This window comes from Corapipo altera, unplaced genomic scaffold (genome assembly GCF_003945725.1).
Source record: "Corapipo altera isolate COAL_440 unplaced genomic scaffold, ASM394572v1 61368, whole genome shotgun sequence".
Classification (NCBI taxonomy): domain Eukaryota; kingdom Metazoa; phylum Chordata; class Aves; order Passeriformes; family Pipridae; genus Corapipo; species Corapipo altera.
Genome location: NW_020885249.1, coordinates 14002 through 28047, shown reverse-complemented (window position 1 = coordinate 28047; position 14046 = coordinate 14002). Strand labels below are relative to the sequence as shown.

Here is a 14046-nt window from a genome sequence, read left to right as displayed (position 1 = left end):
GGGGGCGGCGGCGGCGGCGGCGGCAGCGCCGCGAAGGGGAAAGCGGCGGCGGCCATGGGGGCGCGGGGCGCGGCGGGACCGGGAGCTGGGCCGGGCTGGGCCGCGCTCGCCCCGGTCGCCATAGAGCGGCCCCCGCGCGGCCTTCGCGAACCTTCCACGCCGCCGCGCCGAACGCGCCGCGCTGATTGGCCGAGCCGCGCGTCGCTCAAGTGCCGCGCGCGCCGCGGTTGGCCAATGGTGCTGTCTGTCAGCGCAGCCCGCGCGAGGATTGGCTAGTAGGCGGGATAAGGGACGAAGACCGGCCCTCGAACGGCCGTGGCGAGGATTGGCCAGCGGGGACGTCACTCACAGAGAGCGCGGGGATGGGGAGGGCGCGGGGCGAGCGTCGATTGGGCGGTGCGGCGGAGGGCAGAGCCAAACGCAAAAGCTCCGTCTCCACTGGCTGCGCGCAGCCCCGCCCCGCGCCCCCGGGTGGGGGCGGTGGGAGACCCCGTGCCGGGCAGCGGCACTACGTGCGCACCTACCTGCGCCCTCATTGGGCGATCGCCTGGACGCACCTGATTGGCTGCCCCGCTGTCGCTCAGGGAAGGTGTACGCTGATTGGCGGAGACAGTGGTGGGAGGCGGGCGGTCACACGTCCCGCCGAAACCTCGCCCGAAGCATCGCGGGAGTTTAGCCGAGAACTCACCCCGCCCGCGCGGGGGCTCATGGGAACCGCCCCCAAACCCCCCCGGCCCCAAACGGGGGTTCTGACCCCCAAAGAACGAGGCGCTCGGTACAAACAGACACACTTTATTGTTTGGGGGGGGGATACCCTCCCCCATCAGAGGTCTCAGACCCCTCCCGGGTTCTTCCCCGCCTCCCCCCCCTCCCCGAGTCCCCCTTCCTGAGTCCCCCAAATCCAGGACGCCTCAAAAGCCTCGCGTTGAGCTCTGAGCCCCTGAATGCTTTGCCCGAGCCCCCCCCGCCGCACCCAAGGCTCCCCAAAGCCCCTCGAGTCCCCCCACACCCCAACCACCCCCCAACTCCTCCACCCCCAGTCCACCCTTCTGTCCTCACCGCACTCTAAACCCCCCAGTTCCCATTTCAGGGGGCTCAGACCCCTGGCAGGCTCCTCAGGAGGAGCAGGACCTTTAACCTTAACCCTAACCCCGACCCCAAATCCTTCACCCCGGCCCAGTTGGGGGGTCCCCACTGACCCCACCTCCCCCATGACCCCCCCCTGCTCCTCCCTTCCACCTCCAGCCCATCCTAACCCCAAAGTCCCCAGCCTCAGTTCTGGGGGGCTCAGGAGAGAAGGCACGGGAGCCCTGCCCCCCTTGGGGTCTTGGGGGGGCTCACGGCCCTTTTGGGAGCTCAAGGAGGGACAGGGGGTGTGTTGGGGGGTGCCCCTCCTGCATTTCAGGGAGTTCTCAGCCCTTTTTTGGGGTCTCTTGAGGAAGGACAGGGGGGTGTCAGGGGCAGGTTTGGGGGTTCTCCCTGAGTTTGGGGCTGGGTTTTTTGGGTCCCCCACAAGCCCTTTTGGGGTGTCCTGAGGAAGGGGAGGAAGGACTGGACAGGACTTGGGGTCTCAGAGGTGGGCACAGTGGGGTGATTCAGGACCGGGTTTTTCGCTCCTCCCCCCCAGGATTTTGGGGCCCCCTACGATCCCTTGCAGGGTCTCCTGAGGAAGGGCAGGGGGTGGGTGTTGGGGGCAGGTTTTTAAGTTCCCCCGCTGGGATTTCGGGGTCCTCTAGGAGCCCTTGCGGGGTCTCTTGAGGAAGGGTAGGGGGTAGGCGCCGGGGGGGGCACGGGGGCGGCGCGGCTGCACCTGGGACTGCGCCGTGAGCTGCAGTTTGATGGCACTCGAGTTCACTTTGGCCGCGCGGAGCAGCTCCTTCATCCCGCGCATCTTCTGCGAGCGGAAGCGCAGCACCGGCCCCGGGGGGGGGCGTGGGGGGCGGCCCGGGGGGCGCAGGGGCCGGCGGGGCCGCGGGGGGAGCGGGCGGCGTCTCCTCGGGCCGGGGGGCGCGGGGGGGAGGCCGGCGCTCCCCGCCTTTCTTGGGGGTCGGCGGCTCCTCGGGCTTGGACTCGCGGCGGGGGCCGCGGCGTCGGCAGTCCCGGGGGTCCTCGGGGCCCCCCAGCTCCGCCTCGGGGGGGGCCGGGTCCTCCGACAGCAGCGTCACCTGCTGCCGCACCTGGGGGTCGTGGGGACACACACACGGGGGTCACTGGGGGGACAGATGGGGGCTCAGAGGGTCCTGGAGGTTATTGGGGGGACCCTGGAGACCCCCCAGAGGTAATTGGGAACCCCAAGGAGGACATGGGGAAGCCCAGAGCCCACCCAGGACCCCCCAGACACCCTCGGGATCCCCCCAAAGCCCTCACCTGGCCATCGAAGCGGCCGAGGGACTGGACGAGGAAGGTGGCCCAGCCCACGTGCAGCACCGGGGTGGGGCTCCCCTCCTCCCACCGGCAGATCCCGTCGTAGAACCGCAGCAAGTGAGCGAAGCACTCGGGGTCCTGCAGCGCCGGGAGCCCCCCGGGGGCCCCCTGCAGAGCCCAGTGTCAGGGGGGACCCCCGAGGAGGGAAGGACCCCACTAATGGGGACAGGGCCACCCCCGCCCTGGCACCACAAAACACAGGCCAACCCTGGCACATCAGGGACACCCCAACGGGGACCCACAAATTCGGCTCCCCCAGATGTGGGGTAACCCCTGGGCCCCCCAGTCCAGACTCCCTGAGGCATCCCCGGATGTGGGGCTCCCTCTTGGACCCCCTGAATGGGGAGCCCCAGGTATGGGACAACACCTGGGGCACCCCAATAGGGACCCCTCAAATGTGGGGCACCCTCAGCTGTGGGACACCCACCTGGACACCCTAAACAGGGACCTCTGAACATGGGGCACCCCACAAACACCCCAAAATGCACCCCCCCATGTACCCCCAGACCCCCAAACACAGCAGGGACAGCCATCCTGGGTAGGGCCCCCCCCACCCTACCCAGGGTGCCCCCAAACCCGGGGGTCCCACCTCAGCCCCCGGGGGGGGCTCGGCCGCCGCCTCCTTGAGCAGGTTGGGGATGACGTCGTTGGCCACGTCGAAGAATTCCTTGTAGATCTCCTCGTCCTCCCGGCAGTAGTTGTAGCTGGGGGGGGCACAGGGGAGCTTGAGAGGCTGCCCCATGGTGGTGGGGGACACACAGGGCTTGAGGGGCTGCCCCACAGCCATGGGCAGGGCTGGGGACCCCTAAAAGGGTCACAGAGCCTGCAGAGGGTGAAGGAACCCCCGAGAGCCAGGCCCTGGGCAGGGCCCCCCACCTTCCCTGGCCTCGGCCTTGGAGGTGCCTGCGGGGGGCCCAGGACACCCCACAGCCATAGGGGGGATATGGACCCCTAAGAGCCCCCCTGCCCTGACCCCACCCCCCCAAGCCTCACAGGAGGAGGGAGCCCCCCCAGCCCAGCCCACAGTGAGGGTTGGACCCCCAGGGGTCCCCCCAAGGCCCCCCAGCCCCCCGCTCACTCCTGGATGACGGTGGCCGTGTCAGCCCAGGCCTGCAGGGCCTCCTTGACGTTCTTGTTGCGGCAGTGGAACCCGGCCAGGTACAGGTAGGGGTAGATGTGCTCGTTGTTGTAGTGGGTGCGGGCGGACTGGATGCCCTGAGGGTGATGGGGGGGAGGTCAGTGCCCACCTGGGCTCACTCCTGGGCTCCACACAACCCCCCAGCCTGGCTCACCTGGTGGTACAGGGTGAGGGGGTCAGGTCTGCCCGGGGTCGGCTCCAGCTCCTCCAGGTCCGCCAGGTTCCCCAGGGCCATGGGGTACCTGTGGGGCAGGTGGGGGGCAGCCCCACAGCGGGTTGGGGTGGCCCCACGGCAGGTTGGGGGGCAGCCCCAGGGCAGGTCAGGGGTCCCTCTCACCTGTCCAGGTGCCCCATGTCGTAAAGCAACCAGAGCAGGCGCTGCAGAGGAGAGGGAGGTGTGAGAGGGGACACCTGCCCCACACCCACTGCAGCAGCTCCAGGCTGTCCCTGTGCCCCCCCTGCCCCACCTGCTGCACCTGCAGCAGCTCCAGGCTGTCCCTGTGCCCCCCCTGCCCCACCTGCTGCAGCTGCAGCAGCTCCAGGCTGTCGGTGTGGCCATCGATGGACGGGTTGATGGCACAGACCATAAACGCCACCTCCATGTGCCTCGTGCAGCGCAGGTATGAACCCTTCAGGTACAGCCAGCTCTGGGCAGGGGACACAGGAGACATGGGGGACACAGGCGACACAGGGACACCTGTGCCCCCCACCCAGGAACAAACCTTTCAGGTACAGCCAGCTCTGGGGGACATGGGGGGCACAGTGACACAGGTGACATGAGGGACACAAGGACACATCCATCTGTTCCTCCTCCCACCCCCCACCCCTGTGCTGGGGGCACCATCTGTCCCCAGAGCTCCTCAGCATCCCCACCTGCCCTGGGGACTCCCCTGTCCACCCCCATCCTCAGACCCCACAATCCCCTGAGTCTCCTCTGTCCCCATAGATCCCCCCGGTCCCTGTCCTTATACCCCTGTCCCCCATTCCTCCCTTCCTGTCCCCCACACCCTCTGAGCCCCCCATGTGTCCCCTCCCTCCCCGTGCCCCCACGTACCCTCTGAGCCCCCCGTGTGTCCCCTCCCTCCCCGTGCCCCCTCGTACCCTCTCTGCCACCCCGGCCTGCACAGGCTGTCCCCTCCTGTCCTCGTTGCCCTTCCCGTGCCAGGTGACCTCGGCGGTCTGGGCCCCTCCGGCCCCGAAGGCCACCCAGGCGTGGTCCTCGCTCAGCGCCAGGTGCACATCCGGCAGCCCCAGCACCTGGCAGGCCCCGACCACCGCAAAGGCCACCCCTGAGCTGTCCAGCTTCGTACCTGGGGGGACACAGGGGCTTGGGGGGCTGGGACACCCCCAGAGAGCCCCCCAGCACCTGGCAGGCCCCAGCCTTGGCCCCGGGAGCTGCCCAGCTGCATCCCTAGGGGGGCACAGGGAGGCTCAGGGACCCCCCAGCTCCCCTCACGGGTGATGAAGCTGAAGAGGGACTGGATGTGTGTGGGGCCCTTGAAGCAGGAGTGCCTGAGGCTGTTCCAGGTGTCACCCCAGGACTCTGTGTGACCCCCCCCGTGACCCCGTGTGACCCCCCAGCACTCCCTCAGCCCCCCATACCAGTGATGAAGCTGAAGAGGGACTGGATGTGGGCCCTGTCCTTGAAGTAGGAGCGGCTGAGGCTGTTCCAGATGACATCGGACACCTTGCGCACGAGCTCCCGGGAGGAGCAGCCGTCGGGCCGGGGGTACAGGGACAGGTCCACGGCCCCCCGGATCTGGGCCGTGAACCGGGCGTAGAGCGCGGCCACGATGGACAGCTCGGCCACCGGGAAGTACAGGCGGGTCTGGGGGTCCGGCCCCGGGCGGGACTCAAAGGTGACCCCGGGGACGTTGGTGGGTAGGACGCGGTTCACGGCCAGGAAGTGCTCGACGAATCCCAGGACCAGCGACAGCAGCACCAGGTCGGGCTCGGGCTGGCGCAGCTCGGCCTCGAACAGCCGGATCACGGCGGCCACGGAGCGGAGCGGGAACAGCGCCTTCTGCCACGGCTTCAGCCCCATCCTGGGGCCTGGAGGGGGAATGGGGATTTATGGGGGTTACAGGGTGGTTTAGGGCGTCACAGGGTTCAGGGGCTCAGCCCCACCACGTAGGGCACAGAGCAGGGACAGAGCTTTCTGCCATGGCTTCAGCACCGTGGTGGGGCCTGGGGAGGAATGGGAGGGGTCAGAGGGACAAAAAAGGGGGAGTCCAGGGGGTTCGAGGGTCACGGCACCTCCTCCAGAGCTTGAGGCCCAGAGCGGGTGTGGGGGGGGGCAAAGGCGGGGTCGCAGAGGGGGCTGGGGGGGTCAGGGGGAACAGCAGCTTCTGGCCGAGCCCGGGGGGGGGGGCTGGGGGGCACAGGGAACGGGGGGCTTATGGGGGCGCAGGGAGGGGGTCGAGGGCTCTGGGGGTGTGTGGGGGAGACCCGGGGCTGCGGGAACCGGGACGGACCCGCCCCCCCGCGGAATCCCCAAAGCGGCGGGAACCCTCAGGGACCCCCCCGGACCCCACCGCCGGCCCGGAGCCCCCCCTCCCGCCGGCCCCACGGCCCCGGGACCCCCCGAACCCCCATGGGACGCCCCGAACCCCCCTGGGACCCCCCGAACGCCGCCGGGACACCCCCCCCCCTCACCGAGGCCGCCGCCGGCGCGGGCAGCGCGGGGCACGACGGGAGGGGGCGGGGCCTGCGGCGGCGCGGGCCGGGATTGGACGGGAGCTGAGGGCGGAAGAGGCCGGAATGGGCGGGGCGAGGCGGATAGAGGGGCGTGGCTAACAAGGGGCGTGGCCGCCGTGGGCGGTGCTCGGATTTTGGGGCGAGGTCCGGGCGGGGGGCGGGGTCTGCCGGGTGGGCGCGGCCTGTGGGAGGGTCCCGCGGCCCCCGCCCCCGATTACCCCCAAATCCCCCCGATTTCATCCCAAACGGCCCTGAATTGCCCCCAACTCCCCCTCAGGTTCCCCCCAAATCCCGCCCCAAGCGCCCCCATCTCCCCCTAACCACCTCCCAAAGTGCCCCAAATCGCCACAATTCCTCCTCAAATCCCCTCTCTGCTCCCGCCAGTGCCTCAATCTCCCCCAGTTCCCCCCAGACCCCCTCCCTATCCCCCCAAATCCTCCCAAGGGCCCAACCAAATCTCCCCGCAGTGCCCCCCCAAATCCCCGCGATTCCACCAAATCCCCTCCAGCACCCCCACCCCACCCCATCCAGGCAGAGCGCCGGGGCCGTTCCCCCACGTCCTTTATTGAGGTCCGAGGGGGTCCCGGGGGACCCAGGGGGGGTCAGCGGCGCTGGGGCAGTCAGAGCCCCCCCGCGGTCCTGGGGGGGGTCAGCGGCGCTGGGGGAGGCAAAGCCCCCCGGGCCGGGCCCGGGCGGTCCCGGCTTTGCAGGCACAGCGGAAGGAGCCGCTCGTGTTGATGCAGCGCTCACGGGGGCAGCGGGGACCCCCCCGGGGGTCTCGGCACTCATCGATGTCTGGGTGGTGGGAGACACAGGTCAAGGACCCCAAAATACCACCCCGGGACCCCCAACACTTTCCCCACCATAGAACCCCCAAATACCCTCCTGGGGGTCTCAGCACTTGTTTACATTTGGGGGCGAACATGGGCTTCCAGGACCCCCAAAATAACCCCGTGGGACCCCCAGCCTCCCCCCAGAGCCCCAGCACCTGCTGGTGTCTGTGGCATCAGGAACCCCAAACTCCCCCCAGGGATCCCAATACGGGGGGACCCTGGAGTAGGGGGAGTCCTGACCCCTTCCCCCCCTCCCACGCCAGGGGCCCCAGGGTTTGGGGGTCCCCAGGCATTCAGGGTGTCCCAGCAGGGTTTGGGGGTCCCCATTTGGGAAGGGGTCTCACCGAGGCAGCGGGTGCGGGTGGGGTCTGGCTGGAAGCCGGGGGGGCACTCGCAGAGTCCCCGGGGGGAGCGGAGGCAGCGACCAGGGACCCCCCCGGGACAGGGACATTCGGCAGAGTCTTCCTCGGAGCTGTCGTCACCTAGGGGGGCACAAGGGGGCTGGGGGACCTGGGGTGGGAGGCACGGAGGGAGCTGGGGGGCCCAGGGTAGGAGGACTGCAGTTTTAAGGGACATGGGGGGAGCTGGGGTGCCCAGGCTGGGGGGACCTGGTTACAGGGGGCCTAGAGACAATTTTTGGGGTCCCATGGGACAGAGGACCTTGGGCTGTGGGGCACAGGGTCAAGGTTTGGGGTGTCCAGGATAGGGATCCCAGGGCTGGGGGGTCCCTGGAGGAGGTTTGGGGTCCCAAGGTTGGGCGGTCCCAGGGTGGGATCCCGGGGGCTTTGTGGTTCCCAGGGGGCTTGGGGGCCCTGAGGGGGGGTGGGTGTTGGGGGTCTGGGTTTTGAGGTCTCGGGATTGTTGGGGGTCTCAGAGGTTTTGGGGGAGCAGGTTTTGGGGTCCCACCTCTGTGGGCCCCCTCCAAGCCGAGGGGGCTCACGTCCCAGAAGGAATTGCTCTCGCTCTGTGATGGGGGGCAGGGCAGGCCTAGGGAGAGCCCCACATCATCCCCTGCCCCCCAGGCAACTCCCACCCCCCATGTTCACCCCCTGTCCCCCCCCCAGCACTCCCTGCCCCCAGGATCTTCAGCAGCTCCCCCAGATCCCATAGAGACCCCCAGATCCCATAGGGATCCCCCAGACCACCCAAATCCCATAGAGACCCCAAATCCCATGGGAACTTCTCAGAGACCCCCTCCCTGTCCCCCCCCGGACTCCCCCAGATGCCTCACATCCCCCCCAGGGACCACATAGCCCCCCTGTAGCCCCCTCAAATCCCCTCCCGAGACTCCCCACAGCCCACCCCCCACCCCCCACGCCCCTACAACCCCGCCCCAGACCTCCCCCTGTCACCTGGGGGCCGGGGGGGGCAGGGCCGGCAGTGGGGGCCCCAGCCGGCCCCCCCCCGGCAGCAGCACTCGTCCAGTGTGAGGGGCCCCCCCCCCAGGGGCGCCCCGCAGACCCCCTCGTCCCCCCGCCGCTGCCAGCACACGTCCCGCCGCTCCGGGGGGGGCCGCTCCGGGCCGGGGGGGCGCTCTGCGGGCACGGGGGGGGGGACACAGGTCAGGGACCCCCAAATGCCTCCCCGTAGGACCCCCAGCACCCTCCCGGGGGTCCCGGCACTCGTTGGTGTCTGGGGGTCACACGGGGGGGGCTCGCGGGGATCGCACGGACGTGCCCCTCGCGCACCCCCCAACCCCCGGCCCCGGGGGGGGTCTCACCGTGCTCGGGGGAGGGGAGGCAGCGCCGCAGCCCCGGGTGGTACCGCGCCCCCGGCCCGCAGGTGCAGCGGAAGGAGCCGCGCGTGTTCTCGCACGCCCCGTCCACGCAGTTCGACTCGTCCAGGCACTCGTCCACGTCTGGGGGGCAGGGGGGGCTCGTGGGGACCCCTCGGCAGCACGGGGACCCCCAGGGGTCCCCCAACACCCTGGGGACCTGCAGGGATCCCCTCGGCTCTGCAGGGACCCCCAGCAGGCCCGGGGACCCCCAAACACCCCACACTTCCCAACACCCCAGGGACCTTCTGGGACCCCCTGCTTGCCCCCTATCCACGGCCCCCAGCCCCCCTTACCCAGGCACTGGCGCAGGGCGCTGTCGTAGTCGAAGCCAGCCTTGCAGTAGCACTCGTAGCCCGGCTGGGTGTTCACGCACTTCCCCCCCTTGCAGATCTCGTCCCCGAACAGCCCGCACTCATCGATGTCTGGGGGGGACCCCCGGCGGGCTCAGGGTCAGGCACTCCCCCCAGGGTACCCCCGAGGGGCACAGGGACCCCCCTGGAGACACAGGGACCCTCAGGACAGGGGGGACCTCAGGGCACAGAGACCCCCCTGGGGGTCGGGCGCAGTCCCGGGGGGGGGTCTCACCCCGGTGCGCTGGGACTCCGTAGTCGAGGCCGTTGTCATCCTGGATGAAGCCCCTCCCGTCGGGACAAAGCTCCACGAACTCAGCTGGGGGAGACAGGGGTGTGAAAGGGGGGATCCTGAATGCCCGGACCACCCCTGGGACCCCCTGGTGACCCCAGACTGCCCCCAGAGACCCTAAACTGCCCCCCGGGACCCTCAGAGCCCCCTCCTGTCGGGACAGAGCGCCAGAAACTTGGCGGAGGGGACAGAGGGGGGTCAAGTCCCCTTAGACCTGCAGAAGTCCCCCGAAGAGGGGATGGAAATGGGGTTACACCTGGCTGGGGACACCCGAGCCCCTCCAGGGTTCCCCCTTGCACGCGAGGAGAGGAGAGGGCAGGGGTAGACCCCGCACGGGACCTCCCAGCCCCCACCCCGGGCCCCCCAGGACCCTCCCCGGGCCCCCCCGTACCCGAGGAGGGCAGGGGGCAGGGGTACACCTCGCACAGGTCCCCCCATCCCGCCCCCACGGAGCAGCAACACTCCCCCCGCGTGACGTTGGTCCCCAAAACGGCGTCGCAGAACACGGGGAGCTCCAGGCTCAGGTAACACTCCTTGCGGGGGGCGGGGGGCTCCCGAGCTGCGAGGGGGGAGGAAAGGGGCGTCAACGGGGACCCCAGAGACTCCCCAGAGTCCCAGGGACCTCCCGGAGACACCTCCCCATACACACCTCAGGGACTCTCCAGGGACCTCCCAAAGACCCCCCCCAGAGACCCCCTCTCCTGAGCCCCAAGACCCCCAGAGACCTCCCAGGGACGCCCCCCCAGACTCCCTTCCAGACCCCCGGGGACACCCCGGACCGATAAAAGCTCTTGTGCAGCCCCAGGAACCCCCTAAAGACCCCACCCGACCTCCCTGGGACCCCCCAGACCCCCAGGGAGCCCCACAAAACCCCAGGGACCCCTCAGAAATGCCCTCAGACCCTTCGTGACCCCCCTGACCTCCCAGGGACCCTCCAGACCCCCCAGGGGCACCCCCAGACTCCCAGACCCCCCCTCACGGAGGCAGCGGCGCCCGTCAGGGCCGGGGGTGTAGCCGGGGGGGCAGCGGCAGCTGAACGACCCCTCGAGGTTGGTGCAGGTGCCGGGGGGGGGGGCACAGCCCGGGGTCCAGCGCACACTCGTCGATGTCTGGGGGGAAAAGGGGGGCACGGGGCTCGTGCCATGCTCGGGGAGACCCCCAGGGACCCCCCAGAGACCCCCCCAGGGACTCCCCCAGCCCTCCCTCGCACGATGGGGGGGTCTCCGCACCCGGAGAGAACGGGGGGCGTATGGGAGGGGGGGATCAGGGGCTGTTTTGGGAGGAGATTGGTGTGGGGACTGTGTTCGGGGGCTGTTCGGGGAGGGTCTCAGGACTCTCCGCACTCACCCTGGCAGCGGCGGCCGTGCAGCAGCGCGTACCCGGGGGGGCACAGGCACCGGTACGACCCCGCCGTGTTCACGCAGTCGCCGCCCACACACGCGGCCGCGAACTCGCACTCGTCGATGTCTGGGGGGGGGAAACGGGACCCCCGTGTGCGGGACCCCCGACCCGGACACGCCCCCCGTATACACCCCCCCACCTGGACACCTCCCAGACCCCCCAGGCCCCCCATGCACACACACAGAGACGCCCCCCCAGACCAAAGACTCCCCCCCCAAACTCCGTATATGCCCCCCCCCCGACCCCACTCAGCCCCTCCCAGATTTGAGGGTCCCTTGGCAGCAGGGGAGGGTCCCCGACCGGGTGCATCCCCAGCCCCCCCGGATGCGGGGGTACCTTGGCAGCGGGGGGGGTCCCGCGCCGGCTGCAGCCCGGGGGGGCACTGGCACTTGTAGGAGCCGGGGGTGTTGACGCAGTTCCCCCCGGGGCAGAGCCCTCCTGCCTCGCACTCGTTCACATCTGCACGACCCCCGTCAGCCTCTGCCCCGGGGGGGCTTTGGGGGCCGGGGGGGTCCTTGGAGGGGCAAAGGGGGTCCTGGGGGGAAGCAGGGATGGGGGTCCTGGGGTGGGGACAGGGATGGGGGCCCTGGGTGAGGGTCCCGGGGGTGCTCTGGGTCGGGGAGAGAAGTCAGGGATGGGTTCCCCAGGGAGGACTTGAGGGGGGGCCCGGGGTGCAGGACATGTGGATATTGGGGTCTCTGGGCTGGGGTTCTGGGGGTCCCCAGGATAAAGGGGTCTCCAGGAAAAGGGGTCCTAAGGGATCCCAGGCTTCCTGGGGGGTCCCAGGGATGGTGACTGAGGCAGGCACGTTGAGGCCGTGGAAGCCGGGGGGGTGCACAGGGTTCCCGGGGGGTCCCAGGGAGGGGACCTGGGGGGTTTGGGAGGGTCCTGGGTGGTCCCCTGGGGGTGCTGACCGAGGCAGGCGCCGTTGAGGCCACGGAAGCCGGGGGGGCAGGGGGTGCACACGAACCCCCCGGGCTGGTTCTCACACTTGGCCTCGGGGCACGTCCCCACATCCAGGCACTCGTTGATATCTGGGAGGGGGACGGGGGGACATGGGGGGCATCAGGGGATGGGGGGGACCCCACAGCATCCTGTACTGGGGGCCTGCAGGATCCCCTGTCCCTGGTGTCCCTGCGTCCCCACCCAGCGTCCCCCCCTCACTCCCATGCCTGTCCCCCCCCAGTGTCACCTTCGCAGAGGGGTGGCCGGGAGCCCTTGCGCCGGTACCCGGGGTGACACTCGCACTTGTAGTGCCCGGGGACGTTGGCGCAGGTGCCGCCGTCCCCACACACGTCGCCCTTGGCACATTCGTCGATGTCTGTGGGGACACACGGGGTCACAAGCCCTGTCCCCAACCCTGGCCAGCGTCCCCAACCCTGGCCCATGTCCTGAACCGTGTCCAATGTCCCCAACTCCAGCCACTGTCTCCCACCCCATCCCGTGTCTCCAACCCTGTCCCGTGTCCCCAAGCCCGGACAGTGTCCCCAGTCCCAGACAGTGTCCCCCACCCCTTCCCCGGGCTCCGTGTCCCTGTGTCCCCACACCCATGGCCCCCCCGTGCTCCCCAGGGCCTTGTGACCCCATAACCCTTGGGACGCCCCCAACCCCCGTGCCCCCTCCCCGTATCCCCTGTGACCCTTGTGACCCCAGCCACCCCTGCCCCCCCGTGTCCCCCCCCGTGCCCCCCCGTACCTGTGCAGGTGCGCAGCCCCTTGTGCAGGCGCAGCTGGAACCCACGGTGACAGTGACACGTGTAGGAGCCACCCGTGTTCATGCAGACGCCGCGCCCAGCGCCGCACGGCTCAGCCTCGCACTCGTTCACATCTGTGCACGTGTAGCAGAGCGTGTCAGCATGTGTCACCACGTGTGGCAGAGCGTGTCAGTGTGTGTGTCACCACGTGTGGCAGAGCGTGTCAGAGCGTGTCACCACCTGTGTCAGAGTGTCACATGTGTGACCCCCCATGTCCCCACATGTGTCAGAGCGTGTCACCACCTGTGTCAGAGTGTCATGTGCGACCCCCCGTGTCCCCACATGTGTCAGAGCGTGTCACCGCGTGTGTGAGCCCCCGGGCCACCCGTACCGGTGCAGTAGCGGCGCTGGGGGTGCCAGCGGTACCCCGGGAAGCAGAGGCAGCTGTACCCCCCCGGGCCCATCACACACTCCCCGGGGCCGCAGATGTTCCGGTTCAGTTTGCACTCGTCCGTCTCTGGGGGAACAAGGGGGCTCGGGGAGGGCTCAGGGGGTCCCAAAAGGTCCCACGAGGTCCCAGGGGGGTCACAGGAGGGCTCGGGGGGGGTCTCAGGGGCATCTCAGGGCGATCCCAGAAGGATTGAGGGGTTCCAAGGGGTCCCAAATGGTATTAGAGGGGGTCCCAGGAAGGTCTGGAGAAGACTGGGGGGTTCTGGGCGTCCCAGGGGGTTCTTGGGGGTCCAAGGGTAGGTCCCAGGGGTCTCTGGGGGGTTCCGGGGGGTCTCAGGGGGCTCTTGGGGTTCCAAAGGTAGGTCCCAGAGGTCTCTGGAGGGTTGCTACGGGGTCTCAGGGAGTTTGGGGGTCCCAGGGGTGTCTGGAGGGTGCCAGGGGGTCCCAAGGAGTCCCAGGGGTTCTCAGGGAATCTGGAGGTCCCAAGGGGGTCAGGGGGATCTCAATGGGTCACAGTGGGTCCCAGGGGGCTCCCAGGTGTGCTGGGGATCCAGGGGGACCCAGGGGGGTCCAGTGGGTCCCAGGGGGCCCAGGGGGTCCTCACCGGTGACCTGGGTGGGCGCGATCTCGGCGGCACTGCGGGTCAGCTGCTCCGGGGGCAGCTGCCACAGCGGGGCCGGCGTGGGCCGGGCCACCAGCGCTGGGGACATGCCGTGGGACAGGGGCACAGGGACACGGAGCCCACAGGGCCCTGTCCCCGTGTGCGTCCCACCCCATCCCAGCCCTTGTCCCCATCCTTGTCCTTATCCTTGCCCCCGTTCATGTCCCCAAACTGACCCCAACCCATTCTGGTCCCTGTGTCCCTGTCCCCTCCTCTCTGTGCCTGGGACACGTGTGTCCTGGCCCCATCCATGTCCCCATCCACATCCTCATCCATGTCCCCATCCACATCCTCATCCATGTCCCCATCCACGTCCCCATCCACATCCCC

The 14046-nt window shown here is 69.7% G+C and overlaps 2 protein-coding genes across 2 annotated transcripts in view; both read right to left on the bottom strand.

Annotated features, from left to right (window-relative positions):
* Positions 1-1624: 1624 nt before the first annotated feature.
* MEN1 (menin 1) lies at positions 1625-6255 on the bottom strand. Its single transcript, XM_027631416.1, is given in 12 exon segments — positions 1625-1933; positions 1936-2036; positions 2039-2177; positions 2368-2532; positions 3014-3128; positions 3503-3639; positions 3717-3804; positions 3900-3940; positions 4081-4209; positions 4664-4872; positions 5165-5749; positions 6218-6255. Coding segments are annotated over 11 exon segments (1767 nt in total). The 5' UTR covers positions 5607-5749; positions 6218-6255; the 3' UTR covers positions 1625-1732.
* Positions 6256-6810: 555 nt separating this feature from the next.
* Positions 6811-14046, bottom strand: part of LOC113940292 (latent-transforming growth factor beta-binding protein 3-like) — an 8327-nt gene continuing 1091 nt past the window's right edge. The window contains 17 exon segments of the mRNA XM_027631414.1: positions 6811-7054; positions 7437-7574; positions 7999-8079; positions 8445-8627; positions 8813-8950; positions 9163-9291; positions 9455-9538; positions 9903-10070; positions 10491-10584; positions 10586-10620; positions 10859-10978; positions 11249-11371; positions 11827-11946; positions 12105-12233; positions 12608-12739; positions 12997-13122; positions 13660-13755. Coding sequence (XP_027487215.1) covers positions 6909-7054; positions 7437-7574; positions 7999-8079; positions 8445-8627; positions 8813-8950; positions 9163-9291; positions 9455-9538; positions 9903-10070; positions 10491-10584; positions 10586-10620; positions 10859-10978; positions 11249-11371; positions 11827-11946; positions 12105-12233; positions 12608-12739; positions 12997-13122; positions 13660-13755 — 2042 coding nt within the window. The 3' untranslated portion in view covers positions 6811-6908.